General features: G+C 43.8%; 1 protein-coding gene across 1 annotated transcript in view; it reads right to left on the reverse strand.

The window, feature by feature from the left end:
* EPDR1 (ependymin related 1) overlaps positions 1–18,707 on the reverse strand; it is a 35,914-nt gene extending 17,207 nt beyond the window's left edge. Inside the window, exon 1 of the mRNA XM_049817115.1 lies at positions 18,347–18,707. Coding sequence (XP_049673072.1) covers positions 18,347–18,630 — 284 coding nt within the window. The 5' untranslated portion in view covers positions 18,631–18,707. The remainder of the gene's footprint in view (positions 1–18,346) is intronic.
* Positions 18,708–19,139: the final 432 nt, after the last annotated feature.

Below are 19,139 nucleotides of genomic sequence, written 5' to 3' on the forward strand. Positions count from 1 at the left end.
AATGTCTGTGTAAGAGAAAACATATCATTAGGGACAGACATTAATTGCTCCATGATTATAAAGCAAATGGCATTTTGAACACATGCGGTACAGTACACAGTAATGATTTAGAAAGGCAAGTTTACAGTTCTGGTTCAATTAGGGAGGTCATTTATTCTGTTCTGCTTAGCCCTGATGAGGTCAGAGTGGTAATGCTGTTCCTGGTTTTGGATGCCACACTTAAGGGAACAGATAAACAGATGGGATATAGTCCAGAGAACAGCAAGAATGGTGTGATGTTTAAGAAACAGGACCTATGAAGAAACAGCATGTTTAGTCTACAAAAGGAAGACTGAGGTAGGACACATGATAAGCTGTCCAGTATATAAAAAGCTAAGAAAAAATACCAGTTTTTCTCCATGTTACCTGAAGATATCATTGGAAGAAAATGGCATCACTTTAAGCAAGGAGGGTTTACTTATGAGACACTCTGAAAATGTCTCTGTGTGCCTTCTTACATTCCAGCTTTTACAAGTACTGGTAACAAAACCAGGGGTCAGAAATATCCCAAATAAAGCTTTACTTCTCCAGGATGGAGGAACGGGTTATATGGCAACTTGGAGACCTTCCCAGCCTTACACATAGGTGATTAGAGAATATCAATGGCTGCTCATCTCTTCTGGCAACAGACAAGCTTAATCAATTAGTCCTGACATTATCAGTTCTATGATTTGGATCCTTGACACTGCTACCTGCCCAAAGGTGCTGAACAACCCTTGGGGATCGCTTTCTGAGACCTCCCAAAAGCAACGGTGGCACCTGTGCATCCTCTCTGAGGAGCCTCAGTGGAGGGCTCAGCCTCCATCTTATTTCACACAGGGAGCCTGGGGATTTGAGGGATGGTGCCATCTCCTGCACACTGATGATCCTCAGCTCTGTTTGCTTTTACACTTAACCCTAATTACACCATGACATTGTTTTCAGTGCCTGAATGAGTTAAAGACAAATACTGTCTAAAATCAGGACTGGGGAGACAGGATTCAAGTGATACATTCTCAGCATCCAAAGGGAATAATTAAAAGGTCAAACTATCTGTTAAAATTGCTCTTCACAAAACTGGGGTTTTTTGGTCTTCTGTAGAGTTATTGTGCTTTTTACTATTACAACCCTCCAGTAATCCACAACTTCTCTGCCTTTTGTGGGGGACTTTCAGCAGTCACTACGCGTACACTGCTTTCAGGAATCCTCCATAAGCAATATACGTGATGCATCACAAGAAACTGGCAGACCTCCGTATGTTCTTAAAAATCAGCTGGACTGCAAACACATAAATAATTAATAGATGAATAAGAATTTCAAAACCTTTCTCTTCAAATTATTGAGTACTTGCTTTAGGATACACATTGGTGTATTTGATGCAGAATCATTTCACAGGTTATCTGTTAGTCCATCACAGAAACAACAGTTGCTGAAGACATAGCAATCAGCTAAAGTAAGCATGGCCAAGAATACTTTTCTATTTTTAAGAATGTTTATAGCCCTTTTAATTGTATTAAAAACCTGACACATTTATTTTTCATTCAAGGACAGTTCTAAGAAGCAGTAGCAAGGAGGGCAAGACCTGTAAATAATATTGGTATAAATATACCGTACTGGCACAGCTGAAAGTTTTCCATTACTCAGGAAAAGGTCACTAGACCTATTGAACATGTTTAGACTACCCATGCTGCTTAAAACATGACAGAAATAGCTTTACCATTTAGCATCTGACACAAATACAAACTGAAGTCTTTAGCAAACAGGTATGCCTACCTAATTTGGGGCTGTTTTCCTGAACACAGAGCCCAGTGTCATACATACATTGCCAGGGAGGCACAGTTTTCTTGGAGCTTTTCTTGATTAATATGAATTCTGAACTTTTGTACATTCCAAAATTTTTTTTCCTTTGCCATTCCTATAACCATAACAAATATGAAAATAACTCTTGTTTTTAAAGTACAAGTGACTTTATAATTATCTAAAATTTACACAGTATCTCATATTTGCATATTGTAGGTTTTTGCTGTTTCCATTTGCGATATTTTATACATTTAATGGGCAAAATTTTCAAAACTGACCAGTGATTTTGAACAGCTTCCTATTTTGTATGTTTAACATGAAGATTCTTGAAAAGGACAAATTTTCAGAGGGATGGTATTCAGTATTTTCTAAAATTCAGTGTGTCAGTGTAACCATTGCAAAACTGAGGTCCCCAACATTACTAGACACTTTTTTTCTGCAGAAGAGGCTCCTGAATTCTCTCCCCGGAGAAGTGCATCAGCAGAAATCACTTTTCTGCCCATCAGATTTTCCCTCCCATCTCTCATGTTTCCCCTGGCTGTCAAGAGACAATTGTTCTTTCCACATCATAACAGTGGATCCTCATGTAACTGCCGCTGTTTACAATTTCCATCTACCAGCTATGTAATTAGAGATAAATCTGGCTGTATAACTTCTCCAAAATTACACATTAACCTGACCCAAAGCCCTGTGAAATCAGCCAGAAAAATTTCACTTTTACAGATGTTACATCAGGTGTTTATTAGCTGTTCCATTTAGAAGAAAAAAGAAGCTGAAAAATGTTTAAAACCTAACACAGCTATCAACTTATCTCAAATGGGCAATTTGAGGAGACGCTGCAGGCAAACATGACATGTTTTATGCACTCTCAACTCCCCAAAATGTATTTCCAGAAGTTTAAGCTGACTTGTGAATATTCTGGCTCTTGTGATATTTCTTGTTCTCTTCTCCACAATGTTCTGGGCTTTGTTTTTAGGCAAAGTAATTAATACCTTTACATCCTTAACTACAAACACTTAAATTATTTGAAACATCTTTTTGTCATAAAAACCCCTCTTTGGGGCCTTTTTTATGTAGTCATTTGCTACAGCTAACTTGACAAAAATCCTACAGCTCTGAGAGTATAGAAACTCAGAAAAATGAATTAGCTTGTGAGAAATCTTTGTACCATTTTCATTTATCCATTTGTTTTCTGGTCTGCAGCATCTCTTGGGGTACTGAACTCTCCCAGGTTCTCTGTATTGCGTTAACCCTGTAGTTGGGCTCATTCAGGGAACAGGAAAGCGATTTCTGACAGAGGGAGCTGGTAAGAAGCAAAAATCGCAGAGGAAACTCAGTCTGGCCAAGACAGTGATTCAGTTGCTGCTCACCTCTTCTTACAAAAAGCATCCGGGTAGAGGTATGTCCAAAGCCTTTAGCAACTCCCAAGAGGAGACCTGTGTGATATACCACTTTTCTCACCCTGGAAACCCTCCCTATCCTTACAGCTTTACAGGGCAGCAAGCAACAGTTATTTTATAACATGCTGGCTGTGACAATATGGTCCACCTCCTCCAGCAAACTGCTTATTAGCGCTGCCAAACTTTGGACAGAAGGTTCTCTGACCAGAGACGTGCTGCTGTGCTACTCCAGGTCCCCGTCCTGACGGTGTTCCCAGCGGCACGGGTCAGCTCTTCCCAGCAGAGCCAGCCACCCTCCAGCAGGATCAGTGGGCTTGCTGCTGAAGCAACCAGAAGAACAGAGGACAGAAAAAGCTTTCTGCGCCAAACGAGCCCCATGTTGCCACTGCCTGCCCCAGCCCTCTACACAGCAGGTGTATCTCAAGGGCACTGTAGCTGGAGGCTGCTATGATCAGCTCTAACAAAGCTTAATTGCCACCTACGCTGCTTCAGTATAAACAGTGCGGGCTAACAATTTAAGCAGATTTTTGTCTTTATCTTTGATGCTTGTTCACACATTATACTTATCTCCCAGAAACATCATACGCATATTGTAATGATGGGATGTTTTCCCTCTTCTCATAATATTTTAAGTGACACTTTAAAAAATACAAAAATGATCTACGGATTTTTACAGCCTGAAACTGCATTCAAATATGGGGGGGGATGAATTATGAAGACCAGGCTGATTATAAATGGGGGCAGCAATGGCAAACAGCAGATGATTCATTAGCCCAACATGGAGGAGAAACTGGATATTTAAAGAACACTTCCACAGTTAAAAAAAATAATCCAAAGGACATTGAACACACTGAACAATGTTTATAGTTACTATTGCTACAGTATATAAGCATCTCGGTTATAATACATATCCTGCAGAGACATAATACAAGCTTTGTAAGTGAATTTTTCCATTCTTTCAGAGGAAGGAAATCTGGAGAACCAAACTGTGTTTCAGACACGTGGTAGACTTCCAAAACAGAGTAAAAGAGGAGATCCCACTTGACTCACCATGGATCCCTTCTTCGGGCTCCAACTAAGCCGTTGTGGTACCTACATTTGGCGATGCCTCAAATGGCAGCTCGTGCCTCTATGCCAGACTGTACATCCCTTTGACCTGGCTTGACTGTATTAGCACAACTGATGTGACAGACTGGGTACCCTGAACATATCTGAATTCTACCCAATTCTGCCTCCATCTCTGATGGCCAACTGTTTTCTACTTCAGAAGACTGGATTACTTACATTAAGGATTTAGGAACTTAATATTACCTGCCTATGATGTATGTATTTTGTGAAATCACCTACTCTTACAGGCAATGTAACTAACCAAAAATTAAGAGAAATGTGCCAATAAACAAAGAATACATATAAATGTATTGAGAATCAATACCTACATGCTTGCGTTTGGTTTTGGAGACAGGCAGACCAGAAGATAAATTAAAAAAATAGCAAGTCTTTCATCTTCTGCTATGTTGAGGCAGTTAGATGGTCCCTTACATTTTCAGTCTTCAATAACAAGGGGATAAACAAAATGCAAGGGAAATCTCCACACTCACACCCTTATCTCTGTTTATTCTCCCCAATTCTTTTTCCCCTCCCTAAAAAAGTACAGGAGATGCCACACCTTCACACTTTATCGAACATATTATCCGAATTTGTCCCTTTCATTCTTTTCTGGGACAGATACAACAGAAAAGATACAACAGATACAACCCAGTCTGACTTTCCACATCCATGTGTGTTTTTGTGCACAGGTATTTAAAGTGATACAAGGAGGCGTCCAAGTCCCCAGATGCCACCACAGATAAGAAAAAAGAAATTTATTTCTTGTACAGAAGATGCAGGCCAACAAATCTGGGTCTAATTAAATAGTGATACATTAATTTGGGAACTAATTGTAGTAAGAATTCCTCATCCTGTAAGCATCCTCTGCTTTCCAAATAATAAACATCCTCTGAGAATTACCATAACTGCATAGCATGAGTAAACTTTCCAGTGCTGGCTGCCTAAAAGTATGGCAGAACCGTAAGTTTCCTGGCAAGAAAAGTATCTGAATATAATAAAACCACAGTTGCAAATGGTATTAGGAGATACTGAAAGAATGAAAAATAAGATCTTTCTATGCTGCGTTCACTGTAGCGACTGTGTTCCATATGAGTGTGTAAAAGCCTTTAGCACTGCCATGCACAAAACTGCCCTTGGAAAAGTTTGGGGAAAGTCTGACCATTGCGTCTCAGAAACATTAATTTCTGAAACAACAGCTATCCATACAAACAGCAGGTTTCCATGCAGACAGACTACTTAAGGGGAAATTCCCAGCTGTTCAGCAGCTAAACACTATACAGGTCTCACACCAGCTTTCCTGTGTAGGGTTTGACCAAAATAAATGGCAAATGCCAAGCACACCACATTTTTAGGAACCCTGTTATCTACTGAGCTATCTGATTTTCAGATGAAGCAGCAACCTTGCCATGAATTCCCACAGAGAATGGACAGGAGGACAGCAGCTAAGGGTTGCTAAGTGTGAAAGTGCCAGACCCGACAGAGAAATGGATGGGCAATATCAGAGACCGAAACCTCGGTGGAAAGTCTTGTAAGTGGACGTCTTCATTGCTATCTTACACCCTTTTTTTTCTGCAGCTGGTCCCAAGCTCAGAAGAATAGAGCAGAACAAAGGCAGAATTTTTTGTTCTTTAACCTGCTGGTAAGTGGTACCATTCTGTGGAGGTGTTTCGGGGGGCTTTTTTTCTCACCCCGTTAAAGCCTTAAGAAAAGTAAGTTTGTTCTTAAAAAAAAAATAAACTCTATTAGAAAACAGTTTGTTCCCAATAGACAACCTGGGAATATTAGTTACAGATGTCATAAAACTTCTGCTTTACTGCTAACTCCAGTAAAGCAGTTGACATTGTGTTTTGAACATGCACTCGAAAAAATGAAATAATATTTGGCAATAGCTATAAAGGAGCAGATTCTGAAGAGCTTGTTACTGCACAAGAAGTCAATCAACAAGGGTCAGTGAAGCCATTTTTGGAATGAATTACTTATGAACTATTCAACTGACCAAAAGGTAAATAGCAGGGCATTATTATAATGTTATTTTTTTAAACGGAGTAAAGAAACAAGGTTCATCGTAAGTAACCTTAATATGGGATGTTGCAATACATGTGGTAATTTTTGTCTTCTGCATTGTTTTGCTATCAGTCACAATATCACATTTCATTAAGAACTGGCCTCAGGATAAATAATACATGTAGAAAATAAGATATCCACTAAGTATGCAATATTACCTTCCATTTCAGAGGGGCAAATGAGTTTAGTGAACTTAAGGATAAGTCACTTCTTGGATATTTCATATTAAAAGACAGTTTCAACTGCAGTGAAGAGATTGCTTTTGTTTATAATTTAGGGAGGAGCTACAGCAAAACAGTTTCAGCTTTCTAAGATTCAAAATAAGGCAGCAATCAAGATTTTTACTACTCTTCCAGAATTCCAGAAACTTTATGTGCTTTTATACCTGTAGCTTTTAGATGGCTCTTTGGGGACATTTGGGTTGAATCAGACAGTTACGCAGTTCTACGAGTATTTCTATTAAGTTTTGAAACATGTTCTTTTTTTGATTTACAAAAAAATGCAGTGCTCCAGTTTTAGAATAATTTGGTGTCTATGAAGGATACCTGATCATCCAAATCTTCTTAACTGCCAGAATCCTACAGGGTTCTTTGTCAGACAAGAAATTAATAATGTCCCAAGATCACTCAACCCTGCATTGTTTTATATGCAAAAGAAATAAGCTATACACATGCAGTGTGGCATCCACATATATTACCGGTGATTTTTCCGTTAGTATTCCAATATGGCAGTGCATATCACTGACCCTCATCCACAGGATTGATTCACCAGGGTAATTTCCAACCTATGCATCCAGTCCCTTCTGCTCCTCCGACATGGACACAGGGGCAGTGACGCAGGGGGATCCAAGTGTCAGACAAAAGCAACAAGGAGCTATTCAGCAGGGAAAGGCAGAAGGCTGGATGGAAGTTCCCTCTGGGCTGGATTTGGCCCACGAAATATAGTCTGGATGATGCCAGAATGAGAGAGTAAATTTCATAAGGAATGAAAGGGATAAAATAGGCTTTCATGGAATGAATAGCTAAGTAGCTCCCAAGACATATGAAATCTTAGTAGCCAAAGACTGAAAAATTGTAATAACTACAGTATGAGCACTGTACAAGAAGAAAGTGCCTGCCAAATTCACGTTCTGATGCCAGAAATTCTGAAAATTGGGAAAATCCAAAACCAAAATCTGAAAAAGCAAAAATATGGTCATTGCTAAGTTATGGGAACAGCCCTACTGACTGTAAGGATGTTGCTAATAAAATTCTCAGAGCAAAAGCAAGAATTGCAAAAATTACTCTTACCTTATTCACTTTTTGTGGTACAAGGGAAGCATCTTTTAATAACCAAATGGGACAAAAAACCACATGTGTGCACACAGCCTTCAAAAGAATGATTAAACTGATTCTCAAATAAATGTTTGTTGAGGATCTATATTTATAAAAGATGAAAAAAGTACAAGTTCAGATGAAAACAAGTGATTCTTTCTTTCTTACTACCACCTGTCGTAAATTAGGTTTTGGACAAGGACAGTTATGCTGCTGTTGGAAACCCCTAATTTACTCCTGGGTATGAGAGTATAAAAGGTACCAACTCCAGAAATTAATACATTACTGAAAACAAGGACTGTCTCGCCTGTTGAGCCTTCTGTACTTTCATGCATGGGAACAAACTCTTGGCAGAAAATCCTGTCCTTGACCTGTAACTCTCAAGTATCAGAGATATAGGGAAAAAGCCGTCCTCCGGAGCCTCGGGAGGACACACAGTTTCCCTGTGGAATCTTAGAGCTCTTGTCAACATACATGCACCTCCCCCAGGGCCATAAAAGTGAGGTGGTAAACAAAAACAGCTAAAAGAAACAGGTCTGCTTGGCAGAGATGAGGAGAAGTTTCACTGGCCAGTGGTACCTTCAGGTTATGCAATGCCATGCCAGGCATAATGCTCCTTATTCTAGAAGAGCCAAAATATTGCACAAGGTGGCCCTGTTCCACCCAGACATCACCCTCTCCCCAGCACGCCAGACACTATACCATGCCTTAAAAACACTTTAGAGGGGAAAATAATTTCCCCTTTGAGTTATGAAGAGCAACAGGTAAAAACACTTTGAGAGAGAAGTTGGCAAGTTGCTGAGCATGCAATTCTTTACAGGAAGGCCAAGCTGAAGGTCATCTGACGATATGGATGAAGTTGGGCAACATGAGGGTCTGGAGTTAGATTGCTGCTGCAGCTACACAGGTCCACAGCCTGAAAGTCACTGGCCGGATGGCTACAAGTCCATTTCTCCAGAAAGCAGCCCTAGCGTGACAGGCGTGGGAAAAAGACCCTTTCCTCCAGTCCTTGCACAGATCTGATGCCTAAATCCTGGCTTGAGAAGAAAACCCTGCCCTATTTTCTACTGTGTTCATCCCTGAATTGTCAACAGCCCATTCCTAAGACTGCATCAGTTTTTAATATTACACATTTATTAACATGCCTCTTACTCCTATTCTTACCTCTTCATGACCCCTGGCCACTGTGGCAAGCATTCTTCTTTCCCAAAGCTCCTTTAAGTTTAACCTTCTCCCATGTTATGTGACAGAGAAGTGCATTTATGCTTTTTCTGAATAAGTCAGTATTATTTGCTATGCCACTGTCATTTTCTGGATTGAAACACCTAATCATGTCAAGTTTAGCCATCAGTTCATCGCAAAATGGAGAGGATGGGAGGATATTTGAACCCTACCTTTCAACTCTGCATCAGCTAATGGCCTGGCATACAGATGAAGACATAAATTAGTACCATTTCACTGACTTCACTTGTCTATGAAAATGTCATCCAGTTGAAAACCTGTCCCACCCAGTTAATAAATGGACAAGCCTCTTCGCATGCAAAAGAAATCAGTTCTCTAGCTGGAGAAGAAAACCTTCAGAGCAGGATGACCTCTGACAGGAAAAAGCACAAGAAGAACATCCTCTGAACTACAAAATAATGAACATACATAAATTCTCTTGTCACATGAACAAATCAATAGCAATACTAACCAATGAACAGCAGTAGCATGAAAATTCAGTACCTTACTGAACAAATGGACTGCAAAATGAAATGCAGGGAAGGTTAAAAAGAAGTCTTCTGTTCTTATAATTAAAACATCCTGCCTCCTGCCCTGAACACCTCCTCTCCTCTAAATGGCAATCGCCTACCAAAATTCATCCTTGGAAGTGCTGGCAGAGGCAGGGTGTGGACCAGATTCAGAGGCACAGGTTTTATCACTACATCTTCCAATTCCACTCAGATGACACAGTATTAAAAGCTGTCCACCACAGTTCTACCATCGCTGTCATCAATAAGGCTAGAGGCTGAATGATGGTTTCAGTTTTGGCAGTGTGGACCAACCTCAGGAATTGAGGCCGAGTTTGAATTGGAAACGGAGAAATGTATTTCTTGTACATACCTCCCACATGTTACAAATGTGCATCTAACATAAAGTCCTGGGATGAGATCCTTGTGCCAAAGGCAAAATTCTCATTGACTTCACTAGGTTTGCAGCCCTGAGTTTAAAAAGTAAGCAAAAAGTAAGGGAACAATCATTTGTTCATTAACCCAAACTCTTCAGCTTTTCAGTATGCTCATGTGCAGCCTTCATATTCAAAATCCTTCTCTTTCTGGCCTATCAAGGAAAATACAGCTGAACTGCATGTGGAAGATAAACCATGGGACTGAACAATTCAGTGTGTCCCCTGGTCTTAGCTCTCTCCAAATTCCAGGGTGCAGTAGTACCTCCTAAATCTTGTTCCTGGGAACATGCCACAGCTGCTCCCCAGCTGCTAGGACAATACTGGAGCATGTTCCCTCACCCTGCAATGAAGGGAGCCCCGGCACATGCCCACTGCTCAGCCAGGGACAGCTACAGCCTCAACAGTGTACTGACGGATACACATCATTGGGAAGAGACGCTGCCCTAAACCACCTGATCGTGGCGTGCACTGTAATTGCGGTGAACCAAACTGGGATGGGAAGATACAGAGAGCCTACAGATAGGAAAGAATCTAGAGGGTTATAGTGATTGTACTAACCGTGTGAACAGACAAATTTCTGGAGGCATTTCAGTAAATGTGCTCTTGAATACCTAAACCTGTTTTAAATTACTGGCTCTTTTACATTAAGGAGACCTGTAGCCTTAACTTAAACAGATTACAATGGAAGGACTGATGCATCAACTGGTAAAGTGTCCTTTGGATGCTTTTATCCCTCAAATTTCTCCAAAAGCAATGTACAGTCAGGTTTTTTCTCAGCTCACAGCAGTGCAAGATCAGCCCTAAATTAGAAGATTACGGTTTATCCTTCAGAGGAGATACTTTTTCAGACAAATGGCATTTGGTCCTATGAGAATAGGTGTGATGTTGCCAGTTGTGCCATTTGAATTACATCAGGCCTCAAACTGAATGGAGCCCAAATTAAGATCATGAATATAAAGATTTCTTTCATCGTGTTTGTTTAAGCTGTGCAGTCATGTCACCATCGACTGTCTGTATGCTGTCTGCGAGCACAGAACAAATTATGAACTTGAATCTCTCTCTCTATTGACCTCCACTCTAAGTCTCTACCAAAAAAAAGAGTTAAAAAAGCCCTGAATAAAAATGACGGTGATTTATCTTGTGAAAACACTGGTCCTCTGGTTGGAATTGCAGAAATGTAGGTATATGATATCTTCAGTGCAGTCCTGGGTTTGCTCTAAGTTTTTACTATAATGTCCAATAGTACAAAACAAGCTGTAAGTTTCAATGCAAACACACGTTATTCCAAAGAGTTCAAAGATGACAAGAAGGTGGAATTATTCCCCTAACTTTAAAGAGTTCAGACAGATAAAAGGCTTAAGCCAATATCCACTAGTATGAACAGCAATATGGTGCCAGTGCCTATCATTTAACAATGCTTTTTAGAAAAACAAAACTTCTTGATGAGAACATCTATTTTTTAAGAACATCCAGTCGACAACATCTATAACTGATGTGGTAGTAATGACCCCACTGAGTGCCTGACAGCGGTTTCTAAGCACACCAACCAGCACTCCAGCAAATTATCAATTTGGGATCACAGGACACTGTTTAGCTACACGTTCTCTCCAGCTTTAAAGGGTTTTGTGGATCCTGCTCTTTCAAACTTAAGAGCCAGTTTATTTTTTGAAGTTTGGGTGGGTTCTGTGTTTCGGTAGTGTGTGAAAGGGCTCTAGCGTACTTAGCATAAACAAAGGGTTTCAGAACACTACACTAAACAAAAATAGGGCATCTCAAAGCAATGTATCTGCCTCATTCATATACAGTTATCTTTTTTTTTCTTCCCCCCCCAACTCTGACAAAGATGCTGCCATCCAAGGAAGTTACCAAAAGCACGAAACACGAGACAGCAAAAGCACATTGGTAAGCCAACAGTTTCCAGCTTCCCCTGATAGAGTCCACTTCCTGGTTAGTGCTGCAGCTCAATGCCTGAAGACTTTCAACCGCCTCCCCTGAGTGGTGTTTTCATCTCTTCCCACCCAGCCCACTTGCAACAACAAAGACAATTAACTTCACTGCCTCCCTGAACAGTACAGACTCTCTGACCTCCAAGAAGATCGAGAACTTGGAAAGGGAAATGGCTGTTGCCTCTCATAGGCAGAAACAAACAGGATGAACAGTCCAGACAAGACATGGTGCTCCTCCACGCAGTCCTCGTGGACCACGGCTCCCTCCTCGTACAGTGCTCTTCTCCAAGGAACTGGCCGCCTTGGCAGGGAGCATCACTGAGGGACTCAGTAAACCGACTCGTAAATTGGCTTATGATGGAAACGCAAAATTTGAGGCTTGTACAGCCAACCCTCCATACCCCTATGACACACAACGCTCACTAGAACAACTGCTGCATGCTTCAGGCTATTGCCTAGCATCTGACTGCCAGCCCGCATCCATCACAGCAGCTTTCCAGTGCCACCTTTCCAAACTCACAGTCATCACCAGCAGCAGACACCTGAAAGAACTTGGCACCTATGGTAAGAAAGTAAATGCAGGAGGTTTGAGTACCTTCCCTTCATTCTTATTCTCAAAAGTGACTTACATACACAGCAGCTTATGAAGCATTTTAGATCCCAAGAACTCGTGTTAGATTTCAAGAAACTGCTGAAAATTCAATTCTATGCTTCGCTGAAAATTCATTTCTATGTTTCACTGCAAATTAAGGGTCTCAGAAGTCTGCACACTCTACATAGTCTTAAAAAAATGGGGCTTGGGCTCCCGAATAACTTGGATGACCATCATTCATTCCCCTAAACATTAAGCTGCAGAAACCACTCCCAAAACCAAGTCTGGGAAACAAATTTGCAGTCATTCAGAGTAGCTCAATACTTAGCCTGTTGAGTCACCATAATGACCACAGAACGGATGGATTATATGATTTTAATAGGTCAGACACCGCTGTTTTTTCCTTTACAATCACATATCCTAAAACAACTGAGAAGTAGTTGAGACAAGTCAGACACGTGTGCCCACACTCTGTTTATTTTGAAAAGTCATCACCTCTTCTCCAGATGAATGCTGTTACATTTGCACCTGATCATACACTGCTCCTCTTCAGTCAAGGACAGGGATTGACACATGCATGCAAACAGCCTGCCGGAATAACAGACGTATTTCTCTGAACACAGCTTTGCTGCTTCTCTGTTCACAAGCAGTTTTTGTTGCCAAGCAAAGGAGTTAATCCTGCCCATAAATGTGTCTGTCTTTAGCAAATACAATTGAAACTAAAGAATCATAGAATCATAGAATTATTTAGGTTGGAAAAGACCTTCAAGATCATCGAGTCCAACCATCAACCATGCCCACTAAACCACGTTCTGGAGTGCCTTATCTACACGCTTTTTGAATACCTCCAGGGATGGTGACTCAACCACTTTCCTGGGCAGCCTATTCCAAAGTCTGACAACCCTCTCAGTAAAGAAATTTTTCCTAATATCTAACTTAAACCTCCCTTGCCACAACTTGAGGCCATTTCCTCTTGTCCTGTCTCCAGCCACCTGACAGAAGAGAGCAGCACCCACCTCACTGCACCCTCCTTTCAGGTAGTTGTAGAGAGCGATAAGGTCTCCCTTCAGCCTCCTCTTTTCTAGACTAAACAACCCCAGTTCCCTCAGCCGCTCCTCATAAGACTTGTGCTCCAGGCCCCTCACCAGCTTTGTTGCCCTTCTCTGGACACGCTCCAACACCCCAACGTCTTTCCTGTAGTGAGCGGCCCAAAACTGAACACAGCACTCGAGGTGCGGCCTCACCAGTGCCCAGTACAGGGGAACAATCACCTCCCTGCTCCTGCTGGCCACGCTATTTCTGATGCAGGCCAGGATGCCGTTGGCCTTCTTGGCCACCTGGGCACACTGCTGGCTCATATTCAGCCGGCTGTCGACCAACACCCCCAGGTCTTTCTCTGCGGGGCAGCTTTCCAGCCACCCTTCCCCAAGCCTGTAGCGCTGCATGGGGTTGCTGTGACTGAAGTGCAGGACCCGGCACTTGGCCTTGTTGAACTTCATACGATTGGCCTCAGCCCATCGATCCAGCCTGTCCAGATCTCTCTGTAGAGCCTCCCTACCCTCAAGCAGATTAACCCTGCCTCCCAACTTGGTGTCATCTGGAAACTTGCTGAGGGTGCACTCGATCCCCTCATCCAAATTATTGAAAAAGATATTAAACAGAACTGGGCCCAACACAGAGCCCTGGGGAACACCACTTGTGACCTGCCACCAACTGGATTTAACTCCATTCACCACAACCCTCTGGGCTCGGCCATCCAGACAGTTTTTCACCCAGTGAAGAGTGTACTTATCCAGGCCACGAGACACCAGCTTCTCAAGGAGTATGGCATGGGAGACATTGTCAAAGGCCTTGCTGAAGTCAAGGAAGATAACATCCACAGCCTTTCCCTCATCCACTAGGCGGGTCACCTGGTCATAGAAGGAGATCAGGTTGGTCAAGCAGGACCTGCCTTTCGTAAACCCATGCTGACTGGGTCTGATCCCCTTCTTATCCTGGACTTGCCATGTGAGCGCTCTCAAGACAAATCATTCCATAATCTTCCCCGCTACCGAGGTCAGGCTGACAGGCCTGTAGTTCCCCGGATCCTCCCTAAAGAAATTACCAACATGCAGTTCTGTTTTTAAATAAACACTGATATGATATCCCCAGGTTGGTTTTCTGCTTTGCAGTTATGATTGTTAAGAAAATACCCCTAGCAGTCTCATACAGGTAAATAGGCATCCCAATTGCTGCACACTGTACAACGGCCCATGGAGGTTATGGTTAAAATACACTTATAGAAGAGAAAAATAAATTTTCTTTCCTCCTACTGACTTTCCTGACCACATGGAAATTTTTTTCTCCCCACCATCGCATTCCTCTTAGGACAAACTGAATACAGTGCCTCATCACTCTGTGAAAAATAGTACAGAAGAGAAGGGTGAAACTATAAATATGGCATGTGATAAGTAACACCCCAGCCCTCAAACACCACCTGCATGATTTCTCCTCTGCTCCTCACTTCGTGATTTTCTTCCTTCATAACTGAGCACTAATGCCTGCTGAGTGGCTTCAGCAGTGCCAGAAAGTACACTTCTCATTCTGTTTCTCCAAGAAAATGAAAGGTGATGCAGGACACATGGAGTTCTGGCCACAATGCAGTCAGTAGGATTTTTGGTTTAGACCTTTGTAGTGCCAGGATTTCTCACCGGTTTGCAGTGATGTCATATTCAAATCTGAACTGGTAGATGTTACCTTAAAATAAAACACTTTTGCCCCAACAGCAAAACCGTGCTGATGACTTACTTGTTTTGTGACGTGTCCTGAGATGGTGGTCAGCCGAGGGTTGAACAGGAGCGAGGAAGGATTAATATACAGAGAGCACAAAAGGAGGTAACTCCAAGTAGTAGGCAATAAAGGATTAAAAAACGTCCTGTGTTTAACAGGTAAAGTGACACAGCTCTGCCTCAAGAGCTCTAGGGAACTGTTTCAAGCGCTTTCCTTTCACATCATATAATAACCCTACTGGCATGACCTCTTCCAAACAGGAAATGGCACAATCTACTCTGATTTGTTTTCTTTTCTCTGCGCCTGGTATTCAGCTGAGTGCTACACGAAACCAAGAGACCGTCCCTGCCCTCCTTGTCTATCCCCAAAATTTTGATCCTGAAGGGGAAAGAAGCAGCGGGGCAAGGCACACTGCAGAAAACCTAAGATGCAAAGTGTAGCTAAGGCTAGGGCTGTAAAAGAAGCGAAAAAGAAAGTTTAGTAATGAATCCAACTGGAAGGGGTTCTCTAAACAGCTCTGCCCAGGATCACTATTGGTAGTTTTTACACTCTAAGCTGGAGTGCAGGCAGTCAACAGTATGACCCAGAGAAACACCCACCCAACAAGCTGGCTGAAACAACCATCAAGGACTGCTTTAACGAACCGGCTCCACGTGGTTGTGCAGCGAGCGAGGTGTGTGCTCACGTGGCAGATGACAACACTGCGGCGGGCTGATGTGGAACGGGCAGCCTTTACCAACGCAGTTGCTGCATCTCAGGTGCTCTCGCAATGACCGGCGAGCAAAGAAGCAGCGATGGGATATTTACCTTATGGTTACTTTTCAGGAGTTTACTTAAAACACTGGGTTGATGTAGGTATGAAAATGCCACATAGAAAATTACATGAATTTGAAACATATACCTAGAATATAACCTGAAATTTTCAGGTTTTCCTGTGGTTATGAGCCTGAAAGCCATTCCACACAGGCAGGTCTTTGTGTCCCTGATGATTAACCTCAGTCAAGTAACTTAAGCAGGGCTGGGTCTGATTATGGTCCACAGTCGCAAGCTTCAGAAAATGCTGTGTACAAAAATTTGGTTGTTGGCCAACCCTGATTGCTGCATGTAAGTTACATCTGATAGGAGCAAAATGTGTCCGTTCATGAGAATTTAAACTAAAATTTCCCTAGAAACCAGGACAGCACTATTTTTCTTGCTTTTGTAGTCAGTCGCTGCCTTGGCCTAATTACCCTTTTCTTGCCAACGTCAAAGCGGAGTGGGGGAGAGGTTATTTTTCAAAAGGCGGGATAAATCCCCTCGCCTCTAACTTCTGAAAGCTTCAGTTTATGACTCACTGTGTCCACAGTGAAATGAAGTTGTGATCACAACTCCAGACCCGATCCAACACACACTGAAATCAATGGGAGTCTTTCCGTTGACTTCAATGGCAGCTGGGTCACGCCCTTAGCAGACACTAGCTGCGCACATAACAAAACCACCCTCCAGTTTTGGATGGCAGAAAATGTGGTCAGCCTGGAAACAGCAGGGATCCCTGAGGTCAGGGATTGTCTACAACAAAAAAACTAATACAGGAAAAACCAATAGAGAGATGCTTCAAGTGCACCTGTCTGCACTCTGACTCTTTCTAGCACTATCAGCCCAGACAAAACTGCATCCTGAGCAAATATTTGTCAAAAAAAAATGTAAAAAGAGCAGATCTTGGCAAAAGCCAAAATCTGGCCCAGAGCAGAAAATGTAGAATAATTATTCAATCTCAAAATAAAGTTTTCAAATAAAATAAACATAAGCTTGAAGAAATGAGCTCAGTACAACTTAGAAGCTAGAAAACACTTGCATCAGACTTTGTAGGGCAGTTTTACCCTTGTCAAACATGAAGGTCAACCTAGGACTTAGAAAAGAAGGGGCGTATGAGCAGAGCAGTGTCAGACTCTATACTGTATGTTAGCAGACCACCAGCAAACAGCTGTCTGTTGGCTTCAACATTCTTCATAGGGTTCCTATATGAAAACAGTAATAAAGAAAAAAGCTTACGATGAGGGAAAGCTAAGCTTGAAAATGAAACACACAGAACAGTTTTAAGAGTGTTGGGGGGACTGTCAGAGGAAGGACCAAGGAAGAGCATACACTTTGGAAAGATGAAAACAATGACTATGTGATGTTGGTAAGAAATTGATCACTGTTGGAAAAAAAAGCTGGGAGCAAAAAGGAATATTGATCTTTCAATAGCAGAGACCGTTTAGTTTGGATGATACAGTATTTGTAGGCTGGGCTTCACCTTGGCTGATACATCCCCAGGGCTGATGCACTATTATTTGAACAATTTTCAGGTGGGAGAGGCAAACGTACAGGCAGACTGGCTACCCTCACACTGGCAGGTATGTCCTGACAGGGTGTCTGAGAGTTACTGATGCTCGGTACAAAGAAATGTCTCACTCACTCAGGCCTCTCCAGGCTGATTGTTTCTTCCACCCAGCCTGTCAGGGCCTGAGCTTGGCAGGTTGAGGAGATAAAAGGAGGCCCTCCTTGAGTCAGCTTTTTTTCTACACTTATGTTTCAGCAAATCAGGAAATGCACCATGACACAGTGATTTTGTCGGGTTAGTTACAGGCTTAACAGATACCTACTGTATAAATTAAGAACGGGGAGGTCCTCCAGGGCTGGGCGGCCTGTGCAATGGGAATGAGTACACTGTCCCACAGGTGACAGATGCATCCTGACCCCCTGCACTGACTTAGCACTTGCAGGAATGGAGAAAGACCAGAGAACTTGTAAAACGTGACTCAAACTTGTTAGCAAATTACTGGGCTAGAATCACCCCCCACCACCACCACCCCTCACCCCTTTGTGGCATTATTCCGGCATTTCAGCGTAAACTCTTCATTATACTGGTTACACCTCACATTTTGGGCTGTGTTTTTGGACTCGATTCCCGTGCCATTTAAAACTGGGAGAAAAGAATTATCTCCCAGGGTGAAAAGCTGACACTCTGGACCATAAATCAGAGAGAGAGAGAGAGAGATACGGGGGGGTGAGGGATGGCCGGGGAAGACACCCCCCCGCCCGCTGCCCGCCCCCGCCCCCCGGGAGCCGCCTCCGCTCTCCGCGCCGACCACCACCGCCCGGCCCGGCCCGGCCCGGCCCGGCCGCGGGGTCCCACGGCAAGCACCTACTTCTTGCAGGGGATGAGGGCCTTCCTCTCCTCCAGGATGCGGAGGCGTTGGTTGGGGCCATCGTAGGAGACGGCGGCCCGCCTGTTGCGGCCCGTGCCGTGCTCGTAGGACACGGTGCGTCCTTCCCACTGCCTCGGTGCCTGGCACGGCTCCGGCCCCGCCGCCGCCGCCGCCCCGCCGCTCCGCACCAGGAGGCCGCCCAGCAGCAGCAGCAGCAGCGGCAGCAGCAGCCCCGGCTCCGGTCCCGGCCCCAGCAGCCGCAGCTCGCCCGCTCCCCGCGCCATGCTCGCTCCGCGCCCTGCTCCGCTCCGCGCACGGCCGCCCCGCACGACGCGCAGGCGGGCGGGCAGGCCTGCGCCGAAGGGGGTGGGGGGTGGGGGGGCGGTCCGTCTCCAAACCCGCATCACCACAGCGGGGAGAGGCGGTTTCTGCCCGAGCTGCTGTCTCGAAGCGGGATGGGAGAGCGGGAGGTAGTGGGGCGACGGGCGCTGGGGACCCTCGCCCGCCAGTGCCCCCCACCCCTTGTACCGGGCGGGTTTGCTTGTCCTGGCCGTGCCCACGGGTCCTCGAGGGGGGGCGATGCCGGAGGGGCGGCTGCAAGGCCTGAGCTTTGGGGTGCCTCTGGGCACCCTGTGCGGGCTTTGGGAGGGAGGGGATACACGGCCAGGAGGGACCTGCTAGGTGAAACTGCTGTAATGTTGCTCTCGAGGGAGGACTTGCAGCAGGCCCCCCCGGACAGACGGTGTCACCCAGCACATGCATCCCTCCATCTCCCGCTGCCCTCTCAGCTTTC

The sequence above is a fragment of the Accipiter gentilis genome, chromosome 14 (genome assembly GCF_929443795.1).
Source record: "Accipiter gentilis chromosome 14, bAccGen1.1, whole genome shotgun sequence".
NCBI lineage: Eukaryota > Metazoa > Chordata > Aves > Accipitriformes > Accipitridae > Astur > Astur gentilis.